Here is a 27,393-nt window from a genome sequence, read left to right on the forward strand (position 1 = left end):
TGAATATAAATTATTCTGTGCCCTTTGCTGAATGAACTGCAATTTAGGAGTAGTGCTTATCCTGGTATCCTTGGAAACTGGAGATAATGATTCTCATTACAGTTAGTTTCTATATTTAACAACGTGGATGTATGTGGCTCTCTAGGCACTTTTTCAGTTAGCATAATTTTTGCTTAGTGTTTGTATTTCATAAAAATAACCGCTCTTTGTGAAATATGTGTATATGTAAAATATATGGGATGTACATATATTGTGTGAGAGTCAATTATTTTTGGTTAAGTCAGCTTCCTATTCTGCCAAAGAAAAGATCACAAAAGACAGTTCTACTGCTAATCCTTTGGACCACGTTTATCTTGTTTGTTGATTAACAAGGCTCTTCTATTTGTACTCCTCCTCCTCCATCCTTTCCTTCCCTTACCACTCCTTTTCCCTCTCCCCTGTCCCTCCAGTCCCTCTCTCCACTGCTGGCTTCTTTTGTGTCTTAACTGTCTTTGCTCTCTTTAGATATGAGGTTGATTTCCATCAAGTAAGGTAAACTCGAAGGTAACATTTGTAAGGGGAACTTCAGGATGCGCTATGGGAGGGAGTGAGGGTGGTCTGCATCTTTCCCAGTGCCATTCAGTCAGCACACGACATGGTTTGGGTATGTTTTCACAGATCCCTTAGGGCTGCCGCTGTGTTAACTTTACTTGAAGAAGGTCACTGAAGTTTCCCCTTTTAAGTGCTAACGTTTAAATTGTTTTAAGTATTTCATACCATTTTCTTTATTTCAAATTTACTGAAAAGTGTCAGTAGTACACAAGAAACTTCCACATACCCTTGTGTAACCAATTCAATTCCCATTTTTCTAAAATGTATTACTTTCCTGCTCCTTAGGTAGGTGCTATGGGACATTTATTATGATGTTGCACTCACATGGTTCTGAGTTTGCTTATGGTTTTAGTTACATCATTTTAAACAATCATGAAGATTGAAAAGCTTAAAGGTCGTCCAGGCTAATCCCTCCTTTATTTTTAAATGAAAGAGTTAAACTGCATTCCACAGTTGCCACAAGTTCAAGGTTCTTCCTCCAAGTTACCTAGCGACAGTGTCAGCTATGACTTTAGCTGCTGTGATGCGGATATCCAGATGTCTCCTTTTCCCAACACACCCCTCTCCAAATCTCTCAGCCCAATGAAGTTATTCAGCATCTCTTTTTAACTTTATTATTGTTTACAAAGAATTGACAGAGCTTTGCAAATAAGCCAACAGTCTTTACACAATTTCAGAGTTTTAAAGGGCTTTGTAGTTTGGGGCTATATAGTAAATATTTTTGGCTTTGCAAGCCATATGTTCTCTGTTCCAGTCACTCAGCTCTACTATTGTAGAGAGCGGCCATAGAACAGACTTTAACAAATGGGCGTGGCTTTTATTCAACAAAAATATTTGGCCAACCTTGGCCCTTGGGCAATAGTTTGCTGAGCTTTGGAGTACGTTGGAAGTTAGACCACTGGGATGTTGAGGTTTTACTCACACTTTTACTGTCTTTATTAATAAACATCCCACAGCAATGATTGCAGCCTATTATATTCCACAGTAATTATAATACCTAGGGATCAGTTTGAGAGATACGCAGCCATGTTTTCATTCCTTTAAACAAAGAAGCAAACAAACATCCCTAAAAACAAAATACATAAAGCCTCCCACTTGGATTCTGTGAAGTTATGACCTTCCATTCATTCAAGGCCACTGCAGGCTCCAGGACAGAGTCTGCTGGGGCTCTCGGTTGTTTTCCACCATGAAATGAATTTGAGTTGCACAGAAGAAGATATGTATTCTTGTTATTGATTTAAACTATCGCTTTATATTATTAATATCTTGATATTCCTGATACTTAAACTATTACTTTAAAAACTATGTAGGACAATGAAGCATTTTTTACAAAAAAGGACAGGCAGTAGATCTTGGGAATACAGATGTTCTATTAGGTTGATGCAAAAGTAATCGTAGTTTTTGCCATTACTTGGTTTTGCCAACTGTTTTAAATGTTAAAATAGTGTAAAGGGGAATATAAGGCACATCCATAGAAAACTGACGCATGTAAAACATTTAATGCCCAAATCACCTTAGAAGTGATTATTGGTTGGCCAGCACGGTGGCTCACACTTGTAAACCCAGCACTTTGGGAGGCGGAGGTGGGAGGATCACTTGAGGTCAGGAGTTTGAGGCCAGCCTGGCCAACATAGTGAAACCCTTTCTCTACCAAAAAATACAAATATTAGCCAGGTGTGGTGGTGCCTGCCTGCAGTCCCCGCTGCTCGGGAGGCTAAGGCAGAAGAAATTGCTTGAACCCGGGAGGCAGAGGCTGCAGTGAGCCGTGGTCACACCACTACGCTTTAGCCTGGGTGACAGAGCGAGACCGTCTCAAAAAAAATTAAAAAAAAAAAAGAAATTATTACTTTTGGCATGATGATTCTAAATATATTAGTTCTGTGACTTTTCTTGATATTGTTGAATATTTTAAAGGTTTGAATTTATGTGAATAGGGTGATAAAAACTCAACATTTCTTCAAATTAAAAATTCAAATGGATAAAATATGATGTATTCCAAACCCTTGATCTGTGCTGCCATTTTAATTTAATATAAATGGTCAGGTCGGAAGGGGAGTCAGAGAAAAGACTCTGCTTAATGCTTTCTTGGTTCCATTTAGTGTGTCAGAGACTTCCTTTTCTTTTGATGTACTGGACGATGCGGCATTACTATCTGCTATTAAACCCTATTAGAGAGAAACATGTAAGGCAATTAGCACAGTCTTAGCATGTACAGATGCGCAATAAATGTTGAATGAATTAATCTCGTGGTTTCTACTTAGTCTTATTCAGTTGTATAATGCAAATAAGTGAGAGGACAGGATCTAGGGGTCAAACCTCAGTTTAAACTGAGGCTTATTGTAGAAAAGTTTGCTTGCAGTTGCTTACTAAGAATGTCATCCCTGCCGTTAAATTGGTACTTGCAGGAATGTTTCCAGTAATTAAACAGAGGCTGACGGGATGGTTTCTTAAATCAAGATAATTAACTGTCTCTAGAGAAGGTGTGTTTCCTTGAGCTTAGAAAGAAGGCAGCTTCTTAAGGGCTTGAGTAGGGTTCATTCGGAAGCATTTACTTGCCAGGCATTTCCCGCCACAGAAATGATTTAAAAGAGAACTTAATAGAGATCTTTTCCTAATAGCCAAGAAAAAAAAAAAACACAGCCTCTGGGAAAACACCCAAAACCAAAGCTTTCTAGCTGGCTTGGGCATGAGGAGAGGGGTTGCCCCCTTTCCGGATGCCGTTTCCGCAGCAGAGTGGTAGGAAAGCGGAAATGGAAAGCAAAACGTCTCACTCTAGACATGTAAGTGGGCTGCCGAGCCAGTGGAGAAGGATAAACAATGAGGGAGGTATAAAGAGCTTTTGGGGAGCACCTAAGTAGAAATGAATTTTAAGTCAAGTTACAGATCTTACCGCATATATTTAGTGGTTGACGTAGCCTCAGAGTAAGATTATAAGCAGCAGTGTTTGCCTCTGCTATGAAGTAGGAGATTATTTTAGCTCCCTTGCTTCTTACCCAATGCTCGGGCCACTTTTACTCTGCTCTCGGCCCAGGGCCTGTGACCTGGCAGGTGAAACTGGGCGTGAATGCAACTCTCTGAGTCCACGGCGAGCCTGGAGAGCTTAGCTTAGAAATGGACAGAAACCAAGGGCAGGTGGGTGAAGTGGAGCTGACATTACACCCGAGGAACGGCCTTTGGAAAGAGCTGCTTCCCTGGGAGGGTCACCACAAAGCACTGGAACCACCACTGCTCCCCCAACCTAGTAACAGCAGGTCCAGTGTTCCAGCCTGGGCAGTGTCCAGCTGGCAGGGCTGAGGTGGTTGTGCCCACATCTCAGGCTGCATGGTCCAGCGAGCTCAGGTGTTTGATCTTTATTTGTTACTGTGGTGAGAAGTGTGCTAGCCGGAGAAAAAAGACAAATGTATCCCAGAGATGAGTATATATGGGGGTGAGGGGTTCTCCATGAGATGAGTATATATGGGGGCGAGTGGTTCTCCATGAGATGAGTATATGTGGGGGCGAGGGGTTCTCCATGACATGGTCCTCATTGATTTTCTTGTTTCATTTGTTTTTATTTTTTATCTTGATGGAGAATTTGTGATTTTCCTTCTCAGAAAAATAGAAGCATACTTACATTTCATAATTTATACTGCTGATTTATATACCACGGCGTTTTGACGGATGTATCACATCACCCAGCCTTCTCTTCTCCAGGAAGCGATGGATTCATGAGCCCCCTGAGACTCCAGCACTGTTCGTGATGAGTGTAGAAATTCTGTCTTGTCTAACTTGCAAAATGACAGATTAGAATATGGCATAGATTCTTAATACTGTCTGTTGGGAAAACAATATTCCAAAGATCATTAGAAAGACAGTTTTAATATTATGTGGAATTCTGTTATTACATATTGCCATTTAGAAATACTACAGAGAATTTATAATGAAAGCATAAAATAATTGAATGAGGTTTTTAATAGTCCATTAGAAAATTGTTGAAAATTTTTTCCTAATTCCTTTAAGGGAATTTTATTATAATTGTCTTGATTGTTGTTTCAATCAAATGCCAAAAGCGAAAAGAGTGAAATTATCAAGGCAGGGGGTAGGAGGAGGGGGCGCTAGGGAGGAGGTAGATGCTCTGATTTCTTAAGAAGAATAGGATAGCTGTAAAGAAACCAGACGTGATTGCTTGAGAATTTTCCTTTCAAAATGATAATATCACACTTTATATCATTTATGTAGCATTTTTCCTAATTTGACGTTTTGTCTGGCTATGACTTTTAAATTCAGTTATAAATATTAGTTGCCTGAAGTGTTATAAAATCCATTTTTGTTTGAGAGATACTCATAAGTGAAAATATATGCTGCATTTGTCACCTTAGCACTTGACTCTAAAGTGCATCCTTAATGGTAGTTCATTCGAGGTATGTTATTGATTGGATTACATTTTAAAAATGCAAATGAATAAGTGCTTTTATAGTTGGCTGGGTTTTATTTCTTTGCCAGTACTTCTTTCTGGTATCCTGAAGTTTCTCCTCATGTGAAGTGTACAATTAAGCATTCCTGCCATATTTAAATTAATTAGACCTTTTATTCCCTAGCATTGCCAACCCAGAGGAACAGAATGGTGCAGAGGAGTTCATCAGCAAAATGTACACCAAACAATAATAAAAAAAATCTTTAATTCTTTTAAAACCAAACATTCAAATGATAAAATAGTTTCAAGGTAGTTGTCTATCTCCATGATCATGTTATAAAAGATATAATCCTTATAAAAATAAGGTCATATAGTGTCAAGAATTTTATGTGATTATAATTCAGAGAAATTTGGGAAAGCAGAATGGCTTTGTCATGATTACCTATTTTCTTATGTACAGATAACATTAACTTCTGTCCCTGTGTTTATTGCATTATGTGAATGGATTTTCATCATATTTGAAGGGTGTGTATGGAGTAGGGTGACTTAAAATTCAGACTGAACTGTATCCCTCATCCCTTTGGATCCCATGAGTCCTCTCAGAGAGGTAGTAGCTGAATTGAAGTATGGCTTTTCACTAGATTTGTAGGGGTGTGAGGAATGGTGTGATTTGGAATTGTGTTTGTAATGTACATAGCCTGTTGGAAGTATTTTAATGGGAAAGACAGTCCAGTCCAGAACAGCTGAGCTGAAGCTGTGATGAGGGACACCTGAGGCCAATTGCAGAGCATGAAAAAGATTTCAATTATGAGCCTCAAACTGAAAGTCATAAACTTGCTCCAAATTCCAGGGGCTAATTTGTGATCAAGTTACTACTAAATGGGCAACTCCATGTGACCTGTTTTAGGAAGAAAGGCAGTCAGGGATGTATGTACTTAACCATGACTAGTGATTAGCCAGGGCATCTCCAGAGAGGTCAGTAAATGGGAAAAGATACAGGGCAGGGACCAGTTTGACTTAATCAAGGTCTTAATTATAGCATATTTTAATAAAATGCGACTTATTCCAGAACTGGTACCTACTGAAAATTAAGATATGCAGAACAAAGAACTGTATGCCAGTCAAAGAGGGAGGAGGGTAGTGATTCACCGTAGCCTCCCATAAACTTGCCCTTTAACAAATCCAAGAACTGAATGCATTTTAACCGTCCGTAATTCACTGGACACCCTATTAATTTATTCGTTCAAAAAATATCTATTGACAGATGTTGGAGCTTACATTTCTTATTAGGGGACAGAAAACGAATAAAAAACGTAAGTACATTAGATAATTTGTTAGAGGATCATCAGTGGCATGACACAAAGCAAAAAGTAGGGCAAAATGGACTGAGAATGCCGGAGGCAGATTTCGATTTTAAATACGGTGACCAGAGAAGGAGAAGGGCTCATGAAATTTAAGCAGAGAACTGAAGGAGCTGAAAGATTTAACCATGCGGGTATTGCGGAGAAATGTATCTCAGGCCAAGGGACTTTGATTTACAAGCATAGAGGCAGGGGTCAGCCCAGCATGTTTGAGGAAGAGCAAGGAGGTCATTTTGGCTGAAGTGTAGTGAGCAAGGGAAAAGGAAGTAGGTGATAGGTCAGAGATGTGGGGAGAAAGCAGAGATCATGGAGGGCCTCAGGCCAGAGGCCACTGTGAGGACTTTGGGTTTACTTGGAGTGACATGAGAATCCACTGCAGGGTGTTGAGTACAGGGGTGATGTGCAGCGACTTAGATTTGAAAAGATCTTTCTGGCCGCTGTGGACCTAGGCTACTGCATCAATCCAGGTGAGCGATGATCGTCTCAAAACATGGCATGGGCATTGGAAATGGTGAGAGGTGATCAGATTCTGGACGTATTTTTACAGTAGCAACAGCAGAAGTTACAGACAGATTTGAGTTGTGTAAGAAAGAAAGGAGTCAAAAAAATGATTCCATTGTTTTTGACCCAAAAAACCGAAAGGGTGATACGCAGAAGGCATCAGTTAGGTGGTGTGGAGGGTTGCGTTAGATCTGGAATGGATGTGCTGTTGTGAAATAGAGATGCTGAGTGAGCGGTTGCACACATGAAGTTGGCATTTGGGAGAGAGGTATAGAATGCGGGAATAAATTCGGGAGTCTTCGGCATATAAGTGGATTTAAAGACTTGGCACTGGGTACGTTTGTTCTACCACATGTGAGAATGCAAATGAGCAGAGAAATGGACCAAAGATGACCAACACTGAGAGTTCAGGAGATGAGTAGGAATCAGCAAAGAAGACTGAGAAGGAGCGCCCAGTGAAGGAAAGGAAAACTGAGAGAGTGTGGTGTCCTGAAGCCTGGGGAGGAAAGGGTATCAAGGAGGAGGGAGGAATCAACGTTGCCACATGTACTGGCCCATCAAGTGGGGGAGGACTGAGAATTTAACAGTGTGCACATTGAACCCTTGTTTTGAACTTATTACTGACTCTGGTGACTTTCAGTGTAACTTACAAGGTTACCAAAAAGAATCTCGTATACCAGTGTACGAGTTGCTGGGATATCTGAATTAATTCAATCCAAATGTAAAAGGCTTTACTCTGTTAGGCAAGCTTAACTTTTCTTATTATCTGAAAATAATTTACAGAAAATTTCATGAGCAGTAACCATGTCTGGTTTATGCACCCTTATAGCCCTGGTGCCTAACACAAATATTAACACGTAGTAACATTTGGGACGTATGTTTCTTGGATGAATCAAAGGATGAGTGCCAGCTGAACTTGTTCAGTTTGAGCTGAGCAGGGTGGACATCTCAAGCAACAAAGAATGTTGAATCCTACATGAGAGGATTATCTATTTTGGCTTTTTACTGTTTGATCATCCAGATGTTTATAAACAAGCTGGTAATATTTGTATGGTTTCACATATAACAATAAAAAACCTTTTTTTCTTTCTGGACATTAAAATGTTATCTGTAATGAGAATTTAGATGATGAAATTAATTGTAGAACTCACTTGAAAATTTAAAAGATAAATTACCTTTATAAGTATAATAGAATAAGTAATATCCTCATATATCTATAGTAAAAAAAAAAAAATAAGAACAATTTAGAATGTAAAATTTTTGCCCCAGTATACTTATAAAATAATCACCAAAAACAGTGAAATGCATTTGCAGGAAACACTCCAACAGCATTTCCTGGAGATAACTGTAGTCCATTTTAGTAGTTTTCAGATAATTAACCCCCACCCGCCCTTAATGTGCTAAAATTGTTACCCTCTTTAGATTTAAAAAGACTTTCTAACATATGTTTCAATTTTCTTTTTCCTTGTCTCAGCTTTCTTAGAGTATACCGAATATAATTTAACTCTGATTTAAGGCAATATATCCAAGATAGATACACGTATCAAGCTACTATCCAAGACCCTTGGAGTTTGAGGATTTTACATTCTCTTTTATCTATTTCCTATTGACTGGAAAAGGTCAAGGAAGACTGGAATTTTGGCTGGGCATTCTTTTGAATCTCAAGCACTGAGAATCAGGGGAGACTCATGAATGAGCCACTTAGCACGCAGAAATGCCTAGCTAGGCATACACAGCTCAACAAAGCTTTGTTTTTCTCTGCTTATCACTTCGGTTATTTTTTTGAGATATTAAACAACAATGAAAACTTTTCAGCATGGAAATGACCAGAGGTGAGAAAACTTTAGATAATGTTGATTTTTAACTTAATTTGTGGTTTGAGAATAAGCTCTAGAGCGGATGATTGTTTTATTTTTTATTGTGGTAAAATATCAATAACATAAAAATTTTCCATTTTAACCATTTTTAAGTATACAGGTTAGTGTCATTAAGTACATTCAAAATGCTGTGCGATCATCACTACTGTCCATTTTCCAACTTTGTCATCTTCCCAAACTGCATTGCTGTGAGGTTAACACTAACCCTCATTCTCCCAGTTAACACTAACCCTCATTCTGCCCTCCCCGACCCCTGGCAGCCACCATTCTACTTTCTGCCTCCGTGAGTCTCACTGTTCCAGGTTGCTCCTATGAGTGGAATCATACAATATTTATTCTTTTGAGTCTAGTTTATTTTGCTTATATAATATCTTCAGAGTAGCATATGTGAGAATTTCATTTTTTCAAAGGCTGAATAATATTTCATGGTATGTGTATATCAGATATTGTTTATCCATTAATGGTGGTTTGAGTTGTGTCTACCTTTTTGGCTATTGTGAATAATGCTGCTATGAACAGTATATAGAAATACCTGTTGGAGTCCCTGCTTTAAATTCTTTTGGTAGATACCTAAGAGTGGAATTGGTCAGTCATATGGTAATTCTGTGTTTAATTTTTTGAGGACACCATACTGTTTTTCTGGAGCAGGTGATTTTTGATGGAAGTGTCATTCCAGAGAAACCTATATATGCCCTTGTAAACATGTCCAAATTTGAAGGTCTCTAGAGGTATCCATGAGATGTATCAATGTCACTGCAGCAGGTTTTTGGTTTGTTTTGATTTTTTGTGTTTTTGTTTTTACCATCTTGCCATTTCGTGGTTCAGCAGAAAAGCTGATGGGCAGGGGATTGTGAAGAATCCCGTGTTGCCCGTATGGTGGCCTTCATTACTGGGTAGTGTGTTCCTTATGAGACTGCTGGTCGTCAGGCATGCCCAGGGCAGAAAACTCGAGAGCCTGTGGCTTACTGTACATAGGCAGGAATTCAACAACAGTTTTTGAGTAGCCAGAGAGTCCAGAGCACATAAATGACAGATGGAAATTTAATCTTGAAAGAACATATTAGCAAGTGGAAATGGTATGCAAACTGGTAAACAGGAGCGGGTGAGGAGGAGGGGGAAATATGACGTGAATGCATCGTGAATGCATTGTGAATGTATGGTGTTAATCATGAACTAGATTCTGATCCACAGCACAGGGACTGAACATGGTTTATAAATGAAGAGCAAGGTTTTTCTTTTGCCCAAAGACCCAGAGTAAGTGCAATGATTTTAGTGAGAGAAAGCATAAATCCATACGTAAAATTAGGGGAGAGATACAGGCAGGAAACCTGAGATGCTGCTTACACATTGAGCAGAGGAAGAGACTCATTCCAAATATTGATGACTGGATTCTTCAATTCCTTGCATAATTTTTTAGAGCTTCTCACTTACGTTAATGAATACATCTCGTATGTAAGCAAGTGGTACTTGTATAACATTACACTATTACAATATGTTGTGTCTTTAAGCAGTAGTCTTGGAAATCTTTCAACTGTGGGTAGCCAGATAATGACAATGTCAAATTTATTTTGGCTGTGACTGAATATACATACTGTTTCAGCAATTGCTGTCAGAGAGATTGGGCTCATGCTGTAGGTGAAGGCAGTGTTGGGCGAGAGTATGATTTGCTGCAAATAAGAAGGGAAAGGCATTTTATAATTCCAGCTGGGATCAAAGAAAAATTGTGTATGTTTACTTTATGAATGTATGACAGTGAAGTTACAGAAGAAAATGGTGCTTCTCGATGACCCGATACTGAAGAGTGAGCTAGTGAATAGCTGGATACTCTTGAATGTTTTAATGGATATTGTGACCTAGTGCTATCGTGCAGCAGTTACTGCTGGTGCTAGTGTTGGTTTAAATCTTTGAATTCATCTCTTCAGGTGTGCTACTGGAAATTTTATTCCAATGAACTCATAAATACAAAGGTTGGAATTACATCCTTACGTAGTCTCTTTCTCTGGAGAGTTGTAAAGTACTCATAAGTGTCAAATAGTTTTATGAACCTAGAAATAATTGGTTTAATTTTTAAATGTGTTACGTGTGCGTGTACTCTGGTCGTATAGTACTCAACATATAGCTCCTAACCCTGCGAGATGGTTTTAGAACGTTGCCTGTTTCCTTGGAGATGCAGAAAAGACGCATTAGTTTTTCTGCTTAATAAATCAAATAGCTAACGTTTGATCATGAAAAATAAAGAACTCTCAACATTGTCCTCTATGATAATTCTGAGTATACCAGATAATAAGAAACTGATCTAAGGACATTAAAAAATACTCTATAACAATTGTTTCTACTTGATTGTATATATTTTTTAAATGATGAAATAACCAATATACATGTGAAAATATACATATACCATGGCAGCCACCATTCTACTTTCAGTCTCCATGAGTCCGACTGTCCCAGGTCGCTCCTATGAGTGGAATCATGTGGGACTTTTTGCATACTACCAATAAATAAATACATCCACACATGTATAAGAAAGCTGACTGTTACATTGGACAAAATAATCATTGAGGCACTTCCAAGTCTAAAATTTTGGTTCTGACTAATAAGGGGAGTATTTCAGGACATGAATCTCTAGTTGCCATTCGCCTTGATCATAGACAACCATTATGTGGAAAGTAGGCAGATCTTTGTTGAGGGTGTTGATCCACTGTAGACTTACATGGTTCTAAGGAGTCAGTCATGGCCTTGCTGGTCTTTCCTCAAGAAGGGCATCTGGAATTGGAAAGGAAGGGGGTGGGAGCTGAAAAGATTCAGTGACTATGGGAACTTGGAGTTGAGTTGTAGCCATGTGTAGAAAAGGAAGGACCCACACAACTGTATCTAAACAGGAGAAGTAAACTTAAACCTGCTCTCAGATCTGCACAGCTTGCTGGCACTGGGAGCCTCTTCTATTTTAATCTGAGACAGGGATTATAGGATTCCATTGAGTAAGCTTTGAAATGAGGACACTAAGATCAGGGGACCAGCCCTGAGATCAGATTTCCGTATTTATCTACATTGCTTAGTGCTAGTCAGTGATTCCGAAATTGTCCTTCCCTTTGCCAAGATGAAAGTGGCAGTGAGTTTTTCAAGGCTATCATTATGAGGTGATGTCTTTATTCCTTTTTCAGAACCGATAGATTGAAAGACCCACACATTCCTAATGATTTAAATACAAACTTTCAGTAAATGTTTACCCAGCCTTCAATTAGATAAGTTAGATTTTACACCATCTGTTTCTGTCGGGTGGAGCTGCTTAGCTATTTAGAACAATGATTTGGTCATCAAATTGCTACAGAAATGATGTTGAATGCCACCACGTGTGACAACATGGATGAACCTGGAAGACATTGGGCTAAATGAGAAAAAGCCAGTCACAGAAGGACAGATACTGCATTATTCTACTTGTATGAGGTATCTAAAATAGTCAGCTAAAAGAAACAGACTGTCTGGTGGTTGCCAGGGGCTGGAGGGAGAAGGAGATGGGGGTGGGCTGCGGTTCAGTAGGTATAAAGTTTCAGTTGTGTTAGGTGAATAAGTTCTAGAGATGTGCTCTACATCCTTGTGCCTATACTCAACAATACGGTATTATGCACTTACAATTATTTAAGAGAGTAGATCTCAAGTCTTCTCAACGCAGTAAATTATAATAATAAAGAAATGATGTTGCTGATTGAGTGGGGAGAGAAACACTTATAACCTGGAGACTTTCATAAATGTGAGGATTAAGAGTTACCATCCAGGACAGATCCATGTTCTGTCTCCCTTAATGTCATTGTCTCCATGTGAGGTATGTGTTTAGGAGTGTGCCTGTGTAGTACAAACTGGAGTAATTATCATTCCTCCTCTCTTCTGCTGAGGATGGAGGTCAGGAAGCCCCTATTCCATCTCTTAACTCTTTCTAGTATCAACATTTTACTGTTCCTCTAGGAACCCAGAGCCCTGTTCCTCCCCAAATTCTTGAAGTGGGATGGTTAGGCAAGTCCATATTCAGGTACTATCCTGAAATGTGGCCAAATATTTGAATTTTTTGTATCCAAAGTTTGTAAAATTATATGTTTGCCGAGGTTTTAAGTTGGTTGGTGGAGCAAGGGTGACAAGAAGAGGACATTTTAAACCCTACTTTCTAGAGTGACCCAGATCAGAAGTAGCAGGGAGTGGCAAGAGTATCAAACACAGACCAAGAACTGGGAGCAAGCAAGGAAGGGAACAGCTGCCCAGGACAAAGCAACCCAGTGGCTGGGAGGCATCCGATGTCACAGATCCTGGGAGGCCACACAGAATCCTTGCATGAGTTTTGCGGCCAAACAGGACCATCTGTAGATCCTATCATGAGTTAGGTGACTTTAGAAGTCATACCGCCGTGAGACTGTCTTCTCAGCATTTGAAATGATAATAATACCAACCTCACAGATTGTTGGAAGGTTTAAATGAGACCAACATTGAAAGAATTGAGCACAAGGCCGGGTGCAGTGGCTCATGCCTGTCATGCCAGCACTTTGGGAGGCTGACGCCGGAGAATCACTTGAGCCCGGGAGCTGGAGAACAGCCTAGACAACGTAGGGAGACCCTATCTCTACAAAAAATAAATAAAATTATAAATTAGCAAGGTATGGTGGCATGCACCTGTGGTCCCAGCTACTCAGGAGGCTGAGGCAGAAAGATTGATTAAATGTGGGTGGTCGAGGCAGCACAAATTCCTGGCATAGAGAGCGTTCAGCAAATGCTCCTGTAAAGCTGCAGTCTGATTTTGGAGGATGCTGCAAGCTGTATTCCGTTCCTCCAAAATTCTTAGGTGAAAGTACTGAACTCCAGGACTTCAGAATTTATTTGGATAAAGGGTCCTTAAAGAAATAATTAAATTAAAACGAGGTCATCAGAGTAAGCCCTTACCCAACATGACTTGCTGTCTTTAAAAGAAGAAATTTGGATACAGAGAGGCATCGAGGGAAAATGACGTGAACATGCAGAGAGTAGGTGGTCATTGCAAGCAAAGGAGAGAGACAGGAAGAAACCAACCCTGCCGACACCTCAATTTGAGCTCAATTCTTTTTCTTCTCCTTATTTTTTTTTTTTTTTTTTTTTTTTTTTTAGCAGGGTTTTGCTCTGTCTCCCAAGCTGGAATGCAGTGGCGTAATCACGGCTCATGCTGCCTCGACCACCAGATCTAATCGATCTTTCTGCCTCAGCCTCCTGAGTAGCTGGGACCACAGGTGCATGCCACCATGCGCTGCTAATTTATAATTTAAAACTTTTTTTTTTTATTTCCGTCTTCTAGAGTCCAGAAATGTGAGAACATAGATTTCTGTTTAAGGCACACAGTCTGTGATACTTTGTTATGACAGCTGTAGCAAATACAGGTATTATCACCAAAGACTTGGAATGGGAGGAACACCTGATCTCATAGCCCAGCAGGTAAGGGAGGAAAATCAGGGCAGCCTCGGGTCTGTTGTGCTGGAAGGGAGATGTGTTTGGATGTTGCACTCAGTAGGCTTCCCTTAACACAGAGTCACTAGTTTTTGTTATATTTTTAATGATGTTATGCAGAAGCTTTTGATGGCTGATCTAGAGGCCAAACCACAGAAAACGAATATTTTGGATCATAACCTACCCTTAAGAGACTTCCCATACCTTGGTTTATATGATTTAACTTAGTATTGTTCATTTTTGTGTTTGGTATTGTGCGATTCTTTTTTTTTTTTTTTTGAGACATAGTCTGGCTCTGTTGCCCAGGCTGGAATGCAGTGGCATTATCGCAGCTCACTGCAGCCTCCGCCTCCTGGGCTGAAGGGATCTTCCCACCTCAGCCTCCTGACTAGCTGGCTTCACAGGCGTGCGCCACTGCACTCAGCTAATTGTGGGAGTTTTTTTGTTTGTTTGTTTGTTTGTTTTGGTAGAGACAGAGTTTCACCATGTTGCCAAGGCCAGTCGCAAACTCCTGGGCTCAAGTGATCCAGCTGCCTTAGCCTCCCAAAGTGCTGCGATTACAGCTGTGAGCCACCGCGCCCAGCCACATTGTGCTAGTCTTCAGGAAAAGGTTGCCAGTAATTTCTGGGCCATTTTCCATAGTTCTTTGATAATTTCTAGCACATAGTTTAGTTCCGTATAACTGTTTAGATATGTGTTCTGAGATAGAGGCTGGGGAAATTATCAAACGCCATAGGGTGTTGGCATAGGACCATTGCATGCTAGACCCTATTAGAATCTGGATGGGGAGTAGTGGGTTGCAGGTATGGGTGGGGTTGACAGTAAAGGAGCTCTGGGAGAGGTAGGGCATACGTTTAAAAATGTACTGGTTTAGTTTTTTCTCATTCTACTAATTCGCCCACATTGTAATTTATTTGCATTTTTCTGCTTATTCACCCTTAAAAGGTCTTCCAGCAGTTTATTCCTAACAACCTGGCATTTCACGCTGCAGAAAATGTTAGCATTACTACATGCTAATTATTCACTATGTACTTCTTCCCTTAGATTGTTAATAAACTGTTAGCACTAAACTTTAGGGAACTCCTACTCTTAACATGTCACAGTTTAGTGATGAATTTATCCTCCATATTTGATAAACAGCCCTAAATAATGTGCCAAATTCTATTCTAGGTACTTTTACCTTCTAGTTTAATTCTCAAAAGAGCTGGGTGAGATAAACATTGCGATAATGTTCAGAGAGTCTAAATAACTTGTTCAAGGTAAAACATCAGACAGAATTCAAACCTCAGTGCGGGGCATGGAAAAGAAACAAATAGATGAAAATACAGGTTGTGAGAGATGCTAAGAGAGAAATAATGTATTGCCATAGTGATTGCAGGGTCTAACCAGACAGGAAAAGCTGGTATTTAAACTGCAACCTGAAGGATGATAAAGAAAGAGCCAGGCATGGAGTCAGGTGTGGAGCTTTTCAGACTGGGCAAAGACACTAAGGTTTGGTGTGTTTTCGAAACAGGAGCTCAGTGTGGCTGCAGCTTAGGGAGCAAAGGGACTAGTGACCAGAAGTGGTCTTGGAGGACAGGGAGGAAGAGCCAGATCATGCTTGACCACTGAGGCTGCAGTAAGGAGATTGGATTTTATTTTACTGTAAATTGAGTGCAAAGCCATTGGGAGGGTTTTTAGTGAGATGATGTCATTGAATTGCGTTTTAAATGAGATCATGGTTTTCTTACTGCAAAATGAATTTTCAAGGAACCGTGTGGGAATCCAGTGAAGAACTCAATTGCCTCGCCCCTTGTTTGTGGTTAGACTGTTAGGAATATCAGGACTGGCTTATATGTTAACTGAGAAGGTACAAACTGAAAACCGTGTGTTTGAGATTCAAGTTTTGCACCGTTGAAGCCTTTATCCTTAACTGTTGCTTCTATTCTGAAGCTGCATGTCTGTCCTTGACAAAGCAGTTCCTGCTAATTTACTGATCAATTTATTGTTAGAATGACTTTTGCCTTAGGCCTTTAAAAGTCAAGATTTTTTCCCCAAGAATACATCAGGGTAGGATTTAAGATAATTTTGTAGCCAGAGAAACCTTCAAGATAAAGTGCAAATTTTTGTTGAAACAATAAAATTAAAGCACCGCTCAGCTGAGTGCTGTGATCAAGATCACACACATTGGCAGGATTGGGCTGGAGTCCAGGTCTCCCACCACCCAGTTCACTGCCAGTGCAGAGGATCAAGGCAGGGTACAGTGTTAGCTTGGTTAAGATGTAAGAAAGCCCAGAGTGACAGAAGCATCATGCACAAGAGGAAAGAGGTGTGAGGTGAGATTGGAGAGAAAGGCAGGTGCTTAAAATCACAATGACATATGAGGACGGCAAAGAAAAAAAAAAAAACAGTTTGATAAAGACTTTTAAAACTATAAGTAGATAGGTTATAAAGAAAATAAATTCAAAAAACGTATTAGGAAGAAAAGGGTATGGTCGCAATTAAACGGAAAATGTTAACGTGCATAACATTTGTCTTGCATGTCATTAAATAAGGTCTGGAAGCAGTGTCATTTTTGATCTCTAATACACTAAAAATGAACCGGAGATTTTTGGAAAGTAGCTAAAAGGACAAACGATTTGGCTTCAAGGGGTTCCCCTGGCCAATTTTGTCGAAGAATTCACTATGAATTTGACAGACTGTTTCCAAAAGAACAGCATAATTAATTCTGTTAGAGTAATTTGAGTACAGAAAATTAGCTTAGGAAGGGTGTTGGTGACCTTGACACGAGTGATTGCAGTGGAATGCTGAGGAATTAGACCAGTTGGAGTTGCACGAGGAGGTAAAAGGAGGTTGGGGGTAGGGACAGTGATTTTGGATGATTGTTAAATTTTCCTGTGAAAAGGTCAGAAAGTGGGATGGGCAGCTAGAGACATGAAGTCAAGGGACAGATTTTGTTGGGACAGGAGATGTTAAAGCATGTTATAAAGATATTCAAGCAGAAAGTATTTTTGTCATAATGTTTTAAATGTGAGCTACTTATGTGAATTAACTGAAAATGTTTTCATAAACATGTTTTTTCAGTTAGTTTTTATTTCTAACTAAAATATCACAAATGCTAAGCTTCAGCATAGAGGTAGAATCTTATTTACCATTTTGTTCTCAAGAGTGTAAGCATGGTATAGTCAATTAATGTTCCTCAGTAAATGAGTTAAAGATAAACAGAAAAAAAGTGGAGCTTGGCTATAAAATTATCCTTAAGATTCATTCATTAGAACCAAGTCTCTGTTTTGGGATGTGTGTGTATGTGTGTGTGGTATTCTTCATTATCAGATATCTTAGCTGAAGGTGGGGTGTACCTGTGTCAGAATGAATCTGGAAACTGCATAGCAGTTTTATATTGAAAAGTTACTGTGTGAGCAATAAAGGTAAATTATTCTTTCAAAGGAGAGAGATTGAATTTGAAGACAAGAAAAAGAAAATTCAGATTAAGAAAATAAATTTTAAAATCACAGCAATATAAATTTGCAATAAAATACGCCAAAATCACATTGTTTAAAAACACTTACGTAACTGTTCTTTGCTAATTCAAAGGGGGGAGTACACTTTTTTGTCTGTTATGAAGATGTAGTTTGGTATCTGAAAGCTTTAATTTTGGATGTATTTGTGAATAAAAGTTGAACTACATTTAAGTTACCATCAGTTTACTGGGCTGCTGCATCTCAATAGATACCATTTAGGACAATAACACTTTATATCATAATAAATAATCTTTGAGATGATCCCCTGCTTTTAATCCAGGTTGAGTTTGAATCACTCTAGACTAAATCAGTTCTAATACAGTATATACATACACATGCACACATATCCTATTAAATCTTTTTCTATGGAGAACCCTAATACATAGAGGCTGGAATACTTTCTTTATAAAGGACTAGACAGTAAATATTTTAGGCTTTGCAGTCCATACTGTCCCTGTCTCAGCTACCTAACTCTGCTATTGTAGCACACAGGTAGCTATGTGAGTGAATGGATGCATACATGTTTCAATAAAACTCTACGTATAGAAACAGGCATCTGGCTGTATTTGGACCAAGGGTTCTAGTTTACCGACACCTGGATTAAATGATTGCTTGATAGTTCAGTCAAAAGAGATAAGGGAGGTATACATTTGAAAGGATGTTTCATTTAAGCCAGGTTGTATTAAGAAGCAGTTTGTCATCCTTTTCTATATTATTGGTTATTACTTTGACAGTCTCACTCTTTAACTTCAGTTTTACCTGTTTTATTTTTACATAAGCATTTCTTAAAGAACAATTAATGCTGTAACAAAAAAAACTATCACTCTTATCAGTCTTACCAATTCTAAACTGAGGACTGACTAGTTCAGCCTTTTTATCAAACAGAGTTGTCCTACTCTGTTTCTTTCTCTCTTTTTTTGAGACAGGGTCACGCTCTGTTGCCCAGGCTTGAATGCAGTGGCAGGATCACAGCTCACTGCGGCCTCTACCTCCTGGACTCAAGTGATCCTCCCACCTCAGCCTCCTGAGTAGCTGGGACCATGGGTGGCCACCACTTTGCCTGGCTAATTTTTAAAGTTTTTTTGTGGAGGTGGTGTCTCACTGTGTTGCCCAGGCCAGTCTCAAACTCCTGGCCTCAAACTGTGTTCTCACCTTGGCTTCCCAAAGTGCTGAGATTACAGGTTTAAGCCACTGTGCCTGACTCTCCTCTGTTTCTTGTAGGAATGATTAGTGGCAGTGGAGGAGGTAAGCATAAAGCACAGCCAGAGAATACAACTGGTGACCCAAACTACAAGCTGTGTGGTATTGATGATGTTTCTACGTTTTAAGATGAAATTCTTTTCTTTTCCTTTCCTTTCCTTTCCTTTCCTTTCCTGTCCTGTCCTGTCCTGTCCTTTCCTTTCTTTGCTTTTCTTTATTTCTTCTTCTTTTTTATTTTGAGAGACAGGCTCTCACTCTATCGCACAGGCTGGAGTGCAGTCATGTGATCATAGCTTACTGCAGCCTTGAACTACTGGGCTCAATCAGTTCTCCTGCCCCAGTCTCCCAAGTAGCTGGGACCACAGGCAGTGCCACCACACCCAGCAAATTAAATTTTTTTTTTTTTTTTGTAGAGACACAGTCTCAATGTGTTGTCCAGGCTGATCTCCAACTCTTGGCCTTAAGTGAGCCTCCCACTTTGGCCTCCTGAAGTACTGGGATTACATGCATGGGCTGCCCAGCCCAAAATGTAATTCCTGAAGGCCATAATTTTACTTTGGGCAAACAGGAACATTATTGGTAACTACAGTAGTAATTTACCTTTTTCACTTTCTCTCTTCCTATATACCATCAGGGCCAAGAAAGTGCTGCAATTCCCACAATCACAGAGGAGCTTGAAGTTCTGGAGGTATATTGGAAGATTAGAAATTGCTAAAGCAAAATATTATCATTGTAGGACATGGACCAAAAAGAAATTAGTCTAATCCAAGATAAAATCAGGCAAATAAGTGTTTGAAATTAAAATTAAAATTGTGATTCACAGTGTTATGATTATGTGTATTTAGATGGTGTGAATGATACTATCCACAGATGTAGGATTGGTAAATATTTTAGTGTAATAATAGCAATGCTCTTAATTCCCAGGAATAAACTGCACCTGACTTCTTTGAGGTGAATATAAGATTTAGGTTTTTATTTTTATTTTTTTAAAAAGTAATTGTTTTTATTCATTAAGTTAAATAGTGCCTATCCAAAACAGATACTTTCACATTTAAGTTCTCAAAAGGACTAACTGGCACATGAAGATCGAAGTTTTAATGTCTCATCATTACTCTGTGTTAAGAATGAATACCACCTTTTTGGTTTAAACAAGTTTCTGAAATGACATATCCATATAAAAAGGCAATTGACTTATAAGATGATTCAGATTTACATTATTTTCACCACTTATGTTCACTCGCAAAGTCTATTTTTATTCAACATTTTGCATTTATTTATTTCAGGAGGCTGTATAAATATTACTTTTCTCTTTGTAATTTTTCTTCATTTTTTTAGCCCCCTTTCCTGTATGTTATAATTACCATTAATATTATCGAAATGAAAGATTACATATTATAATTGTACATTCATGGGGGCTTACTATACACCAGGCACTATGTTAAGTACATTCTTTTATTTTCCCTTTGAATCCTCACAGCAGCCCTAATGCTATTGCTGCGGCGATCACCCTCCTTTTGTAGTGGAGTAAGTGGGATAGCTTGTGTGAGCAAGCAAGTGGCAGAGGCAGGGTTGGACCTTGCCTTCTTTATCCCGAGCCGTTGCTCTTTGGCGCTGTTATGCTTAGTAATAGTCTCTTTTCCATTTTGACAAATTCAACTATAAAAAAGTACAGTACTGAGGAAGAGCCAAAACCAAGGTGGGGGTGGAGGGAACCCTGTAAAGTTACAGACGCTTTCTGTTTTCAAAGTTGCTTGAAGCCCAGTTGAAGCGAGTATCTCCCTCAACCTTTTCCTTTTAAAAGGGACAGGAACTATTTTGTCTTCTCCCTCTCTGTCTCTTTAGAGAGGCGTTTTCTTCACCTCATGGAAGAGATTACTTTCGCTTTTGTCAACTGTGAGTTGAGTCCTACAGTGTGCTAAGCTACATGGTAATAGAAATAACTTTTCTCTTGAGTTTCTCATGCCCACGAAAAAAAAAAAAATGAAAACTTTTCCTATGTCCGCTTTGATATACCACTTTTATGTGATTCAAATTAGTTGTTGTGGTCTGTTTGTCTAAGTCAGTCTCTTACTCACATTTATGGGGCAGATGCTGTGTGCTTCAAAGAGGAATTAATTTTAATATGATCCAGCAGAGCTCGAAGTTGTAACATATTTGTGACATGCAGGAAATGTTTAAATTGAAAATAAAAGGAATTTCTAAGGTAGAATTAATATACTACTCATTGTGACTTTGAGAATAAAGCTCATTTGCTTTAGTAAAAACTGAGTAAACCTCACTTTTCTGTTGACTAAAATTGAAATAACTATTAATTTATCTCAATATGTGGTTTAAAGGAAATGGGATAAAGAAAGCTATGCAACACTTGAAATTTCTGCATGGTAAAATTGGAGAATAGATATCAGCATCACTGTTAACCAAACTGAAATTCTGTCTGTGAAGTAAGAAAATTAAATAATCCTGAATTAAAACTCAAAATCCACATTAAAACCAATAGTTATTTTTAGAAGATCTGTCCCAATTATGTTCAGTATTGCTATTTAGTTTTTGTATTGTTATAAATAAATGTATTATATTTGATTACTATCTATATTGTTTCAAAAATGAGTCTCTATTTTTCATATATTATCTTTATATACATATGTATTAGAAAGGTGTTCAAGGCTAAATTTGAGCAATCTTTTCTTAAACAGTAACTTTTGAACAAAAATATTTGCATTTGACAATAACTTTGTATGTGTTTTTACACTGTGAGAAAGGAAACTTTGAACTTGACAACTCTGCCATTAAACTGAAAATTACAAGGTAAATCACTAATTTACTGACTAAGTAAACATGGTTGAGAGAACATTCATTTCCTGAGTATCACAAAGCAAAACCTTGTATAGTCCATATATCTGTTAATGAAATAAGTTAATTTGCAAACTTTGATAATGTTACTTAATCAGTGGCAAGTGATAAAAATGTTGCTAGTACTTATTAAATCATTTAAAATAGCTATATGCAACTTTATTTGTAGTATATGTAACAGATATGAGATTTCTGTCCAGAATACATAAAAGGCTCTCAATAACTAAGTAAGCCAACAGAAAAATAATCATTCACTTAGAAGAGAAAGGAAATCCTAGTCATCATATTTTTAAAATAATGCCAAACTGCACTAATAATAATGGTAATGAACGCTAAAATAATGATTTTTATTTTGGCCTATGATGTTGACAAATATCAAGCAGGCTTATGTTTACAGGAAATTGAACAGGCTCATAATCTTGGCAAAAGTGTAATTGGATATACCCTTTTGAACTATTCTATTCCATTCTACAAATGTTACAGAATTATTTACTATAAGCATGTATTTATGTATAGGTTGTGTACTTTTTTACAAATAGAACTTCTGTGGATTTTGAATTACATTTAGGGAAAAGCAAGCTGTGAATGGCAAAAAAAAAAAAAAACTTTAAAAACAAAGTCTTTGAATGCATATCAAGCTAATAAAGTATTGGTCCAGGTCAAAAAGATTAGCATCTCATACCAGCTACACCTTTTCTTCTGTTTTTTTTCGAGACAGAGTCTCGCTCTGTCACCCAGACTGGAGTGCAGTGGCACAATGTTGGCTCACTGCAACCTTCGCCTCCCAGGTTCAAGCGATTCTCCTGCCTCAGCCTCTGAATAGCTGGGATTACAGGTGCATGTCACCACACCCAACTAATTTTTTGTATTTTTAGTAGAGATGGGGTTTTTGCCATGTTGGCCAGGCTGGTCTCAAACTCTTGACCTCAGGTGATCCATGTGCTGGCCTTGGCCTCCCAAAATGCTGGGATTACAGGTGGGAGCCACTGTGCGCAGCCCCCAACTATACCTTTTTTAAAATGTCATTTTGTTTTACAGTTTTCAGTTCTCTCAACTCGAGTCAGTGGAGTAGCAAACACATTTTTATGAAAGCACCAGCACCTCTGGAATGGTTAATAAGGGTTGTTTGTATATAAATGCACAAATGGAGTCAAATTGCTTTTCCTTTCCTTGGATTAGCTCCCCTGAAGGATTGGAAATTTTGATCCAGAAAAGAGTTGTCAATTTTGGAGCGCTTTTGAAAACAGGGTAGTCCGTGTCTAGAGGGAAATGCATAGCTGTGGCGGTAGGTTCAGATATTAAAAAACAGGCTTGCCTCAAGCCTTTCCTGTGCCCTCAGCTGAGCCGCTTCAGGGATTCGATGGGAAAGCAAACTCTGACTAGCCTCTGATTTACAAGCGGACTTGTAGAACAGGCCATTCATGAGTCAAAGATCATCCACGCCTGCCTGTCTCATTCTGGAGATCAGAAATGTTAAAGGGAGTGGAGAAGCTAGGAAGCATTTACAGATGCCACATCTAGGTTGGTAAGAGATCTGGAAACCATATATTAGTTGGTTTAAACTAGAACGTTTAAGGGGGACACAATAACGTCAAGTACGTGAAGATTTGTCATTTAGATTTTCTGTTTATTGCTATGGTTGGGAAGCCTTGATATCACAGGAAAAAGTCACAAAGCAGCAAATTTCAACACACTGGAAGGATGAATTTTCTTATTCTTAGGGCAATCCAATAATGGAACGGGCTGCCCTCCAAAAAACTACGGGCTCCTGCTAGCTCTAGAAATGCCTGAACTTATATTCAATAGCTGTCTTGGGCAGGAGATTGGTTGGACTGTGCAATCTTCAAAACTTCTCACACTACCCTCTGGTTCCAGACTTCAGAAGGCGGTGGCATTTCATTCCAGCACCAAGTCCTGAGATCCTGTGCCATTTTGAAAGCTGAATAAGGACAAAAATATACAGAGTCAGACTTGGTACAGCTGAGATAGGGCAAAACTTCCAAAGACTCTTGTACAAAGAGAGAGACCAAATGGGAAAACACATAGACAATACAAAAGGCATACAAATGTCTCGATTACTAAATACAGCTTCTTGTTGCAGCTTGCTTTAGCACTTGTGGCCCCTGTCCTAATCCATAATACCTGCTAGCTTGGAATATTTACAACAACCCCTGAGGAACGGCAGTTTCCCAGCACTGCCTGGCCTCTCATTGTGCAATAGGGAGCACGTAAAGTCACTGTGCATAAGCATTTGTACTTTTAGAAATTAGAGGGGAAAAAAGAGTATCTGCTGTGGACACAACATTTTATTCTTTGTGGAAAGCTCACCAGGTGGTTGCCAGTGTATCAAGAGCAATAAATGCCTGTGGAAATGTAATGACCTGGAGAGCACTGCTTTTATCTGAACTCTATAGTTGGAAGGAAAACCAATCAACCAAATGATACAGAAGAAGGACCCCCAAGGGGCACACTTGACAAGTTTTGTTCCGCAGCACAGGAGCCAGGGCTGAAGTGTGCAATGGAGGCATGGCTGATTGCAGCCTCCAGCCTTTTCCTCCACCCTCTCTCCAATCTGTGCTCACCTCTCCTCCAAATAAAATTGAATAAATGTTTAGAGAATGTTGGTTTGAAGGGAAGCCAAATTATTAAGCTAGTTAAATGCCTTATGTCTGTGTCAAGCCCTGTTTGCCATAAGCTTCGTATAACCTATTACCTTTTTTTCTGTTTCCAGTGTCCATGGAAAACACTGGTGAACAAGGTAAGCTAGATGACATTAATGTTATAGATTTTTAAAATAATTTGAAAGAAACAACTGTATTCACTTAGTTTTGGTTGGGATTAATAAATTATTCTTTGAGAATGTGAAGACAAGCTAGAGTTAAAGATATCTCATTTCTCTTAAGTTTGCAGATTGAATTCTGTCAGACACTTGGCAAATTCTATCCTGAAATGGCTGTCATTGTGCCAGAGATTCTTAAGGCTTTGAGGTATAGGGATATCAACAATTTCCTTTCCTAATCTGGACTATTAACTTGTAACTGAGTCACCTACATAATTTATGAAAAATATCATGGGCTTTAGTCATCTCACACTGATTTAAGTGCCTTATTGAATAATTCAAATTTTTAATGATTCTGTAAGTATCATTCTTTAGAAAAATTAAAAATTGCTATTAAAGTTTTAAAATGCCAAATATGCTATATTTAAATTCACATATTTTGTTCAATGATATCTTACAGAATTGTGTATTAATGTATTACCCAGAAGGAATCATTATCACCATATACAAAATTAATATTTAAAATTTGGGCTGGGCACAGTGGCTCACACCTGTAATGTCAACACTTTGAGAGGCCAAAGCGGGCAGATCATTTGAGGTCAGGAGTTCAAGACCAGCCTGGCCAACATGGTAAACCCCTGTCGCTACTTAAAAAAAAAAAAAAAAAAGAAAAATACAAAAAGTAGCCAGGTGTGATGGAGCATACCTGTAATTCCAGCCACTCAGGAGGCTGAGGTAGGAGGATTGCTTGAGCCCCAGGGTGCTCTCCAGCCTGGGCGACAGAGTGAGACCCTGTCTCAAAAAAAAAAAAAGGACAGAAAAGAAAAGAAAATTTTGCATAGTATTTGAAGACTTTCTGACACCACCCAGAATGTGTTTATATGCATTACTGAAAAAAGTATTCAGAACACTTTTTCAAAACAATTGTCCCGTGTGATAAATAAGACACTTGAACTCCCACTTATCCAGAGGTTCTCCGTTTAAATATGTTATCATTACACCAGCTTTGACTAGAGCCAAGGAAATAAGCAAACAGCTTCTCAAGTAGGAACTGCCTTTGTTATCTATGTCATTAAAGCAAAGTTCTTAAAGCCTGAGTGCTTTAACACTTGTTTTTAATGCAGTGTTTGCTAATTAAAGTTGCAGGCGTAACTGCCTTATTTTTACAATTTAGAAAAGGTCCTTGTCAGTGATTTTGCCAATAGATGGTCTGTCTACAGATGGGAGGCTTTTATTCATGGGCATAGATCTCATTATGCATTTAGGAATTTTTTTTAAAAACTCTTGGCTTTGGAAATCGTTGAGTTGTGTTTATTCTAGTATGAAGTAAAGGAACTTTCATAATTTATTATAATTGGTAATTTGGTTATTTTAAAACAAGCAGATCTTTTGTGAATACCATAATTTTAGTCTGTATTTGCATATTATAATGATAATTATGTTTCTCTCATTTTAGTTGTGTGCCTGATGGCCTATCATCTACTTTTTGGAATGTTTGTCTGGTCATACTGGAAAACTATCTTTACATTACCAATGAATCCTTCAAAAGAAGTAAGTTAAAATATTAACAAAATTATTCTAAAGATAGAAATCAATAATACTGATGTATTATTGAAGAATGAATTTTATTTTTAATGTTGCAAACTTATTGAGTGTAGTGACTTTTTAGATTAAAAAATTAATATGTCTTAATAAATACTTGAATTTTCACTTGGAAATACTATTTTTCACCCGATGAGCACTGCATTTTCTGTATTAAATCTGTTATGAATTCCATTTCCGCTTTACAGTCATACATCAGGATGGATGGATAGGTAGACAAAGATAGATAATAAAATAGAGCTGGAAGGTAGACATAATTCTGTGATAATTATCATATTAAAGGTGTATTAGTTGGTTCTTAGCCACCAGAAACAACAATAACAACAAAATAATGGCTTAGTTAGTCTTCTCTGCATTGAAAAAGTCCGTAGCTAGTCCACAGCTTCCAGGTGCCCACACTCCCTCTGTCTTGTTTCTCTGCCACGTGTAGCCTCCATTTCCAAGGCCCCCTCTAGGTCTAAGACGGATGCTGCAGTTCCAACCATCACATCTACATTGCAGCCAGCAGACTAAAGAAAGTAGGAAAGAGGAGAAGTAAATGTCCTTCTCTTCAAGAACACTTTCTAGACGTTCCTGATGTCATTTCCGCTTACATTTAGAAGTTAGTTTTATGGCCACATCTACCCACACAGAAGATGGGAGTGCAGACTTTCTTCTCGATGGCCATGTTAAACATGAGAGAAGAAGAGAAAGCTGGTCAAGGAGAGACAGCTAGCAATCTCTGCTCCAGAGGGTTTTAAGTAGAGTGAAGGATCAGATTTACGTGTTGAAAAGATCATTCTGTCTGTCTGTGGATCATTCATCCTGGCTAAACATTCTTGGGGCAAAGAATTGTGTCTCACTAATTTTTTGTATCCTTGGCAGATAGCCTAGTACATTGTTGAATAAAAATATACTTTGCTAACGGTGGTATCGGTGTAGTTTTAGTAAGCCAAGGTAAAAAGAAAAAAAAAAAAAAGCATCACTGTAGACAGTTTCCTGAAGTAATCAGTTTGAAATGAAACTTTGGTCAAAAAAAGCCAATAAATATGTTTTTGGTTTGGGAGAGGATAATAAAAACCACAGATATTTGCACGGAATTAATGATATGCCTGGCTTAGAATGCTCTATCTATCTATCGCCTGTTTTTCTTTTATTCTCCACTTCTTTTTCTTTCCCAGTCTGTTTTTTTTCTTTCCTCCTACCGTATTTGCTTCTTTTCCATCATCTCTCTTACCTTCATCCTGTCCTTAGTAGTAGGTTGGAAAAAAAATACTGACTTCTATCATAGGTAATCTCATCC

General features: G+C 38.5%; 1 protein-coding gene across 2 annotated transcripts in view; it reads left to right on the top strand.

Annotated features, from left to right (window-relative positions):
* ZDHHC2 (zinc finger DHHC-type palmitoyltransferase 2) overlaps positions 1-27,393 on the top strand; it is a 93,947-nt gene that overhangs the window by 26,181 nt on the left and 40,373 nt on the right. For both annotated transcript variants that reach the window (XM_017961790.3, XM_003902460.5), the window contains exons 2-3: positions 24,462-24,488; positions 25,966-26,060. In XM_017961790.3, the coding sequence (XP_017817279.1) occupies positions 24,467-24,488; positions 25,966-26,060 (117 nt within the window). In that variant the 5' untranslated portion in view covers positions 24,462-24,466. The remainder of the gene's footprint in view (positions 1-24,461; positions 24,489-25,965; positions 26,061-27,393) is intronic.

Source organism: Papio anubis, chromosome 8 (genome assembly GCF_008728515.1).
Source record: "Papio anubis isolate 15944 chromosome 8, Panubis1.0, whole genome shotgun sequence".
In the NCBI taxonomy this organism is placed as follows: domain Eukaryota; kingdom Metazoa; phylum Chordata; class Mammalia; order Primates; family Cercopithecidae; genus Papio; species Papio anubis.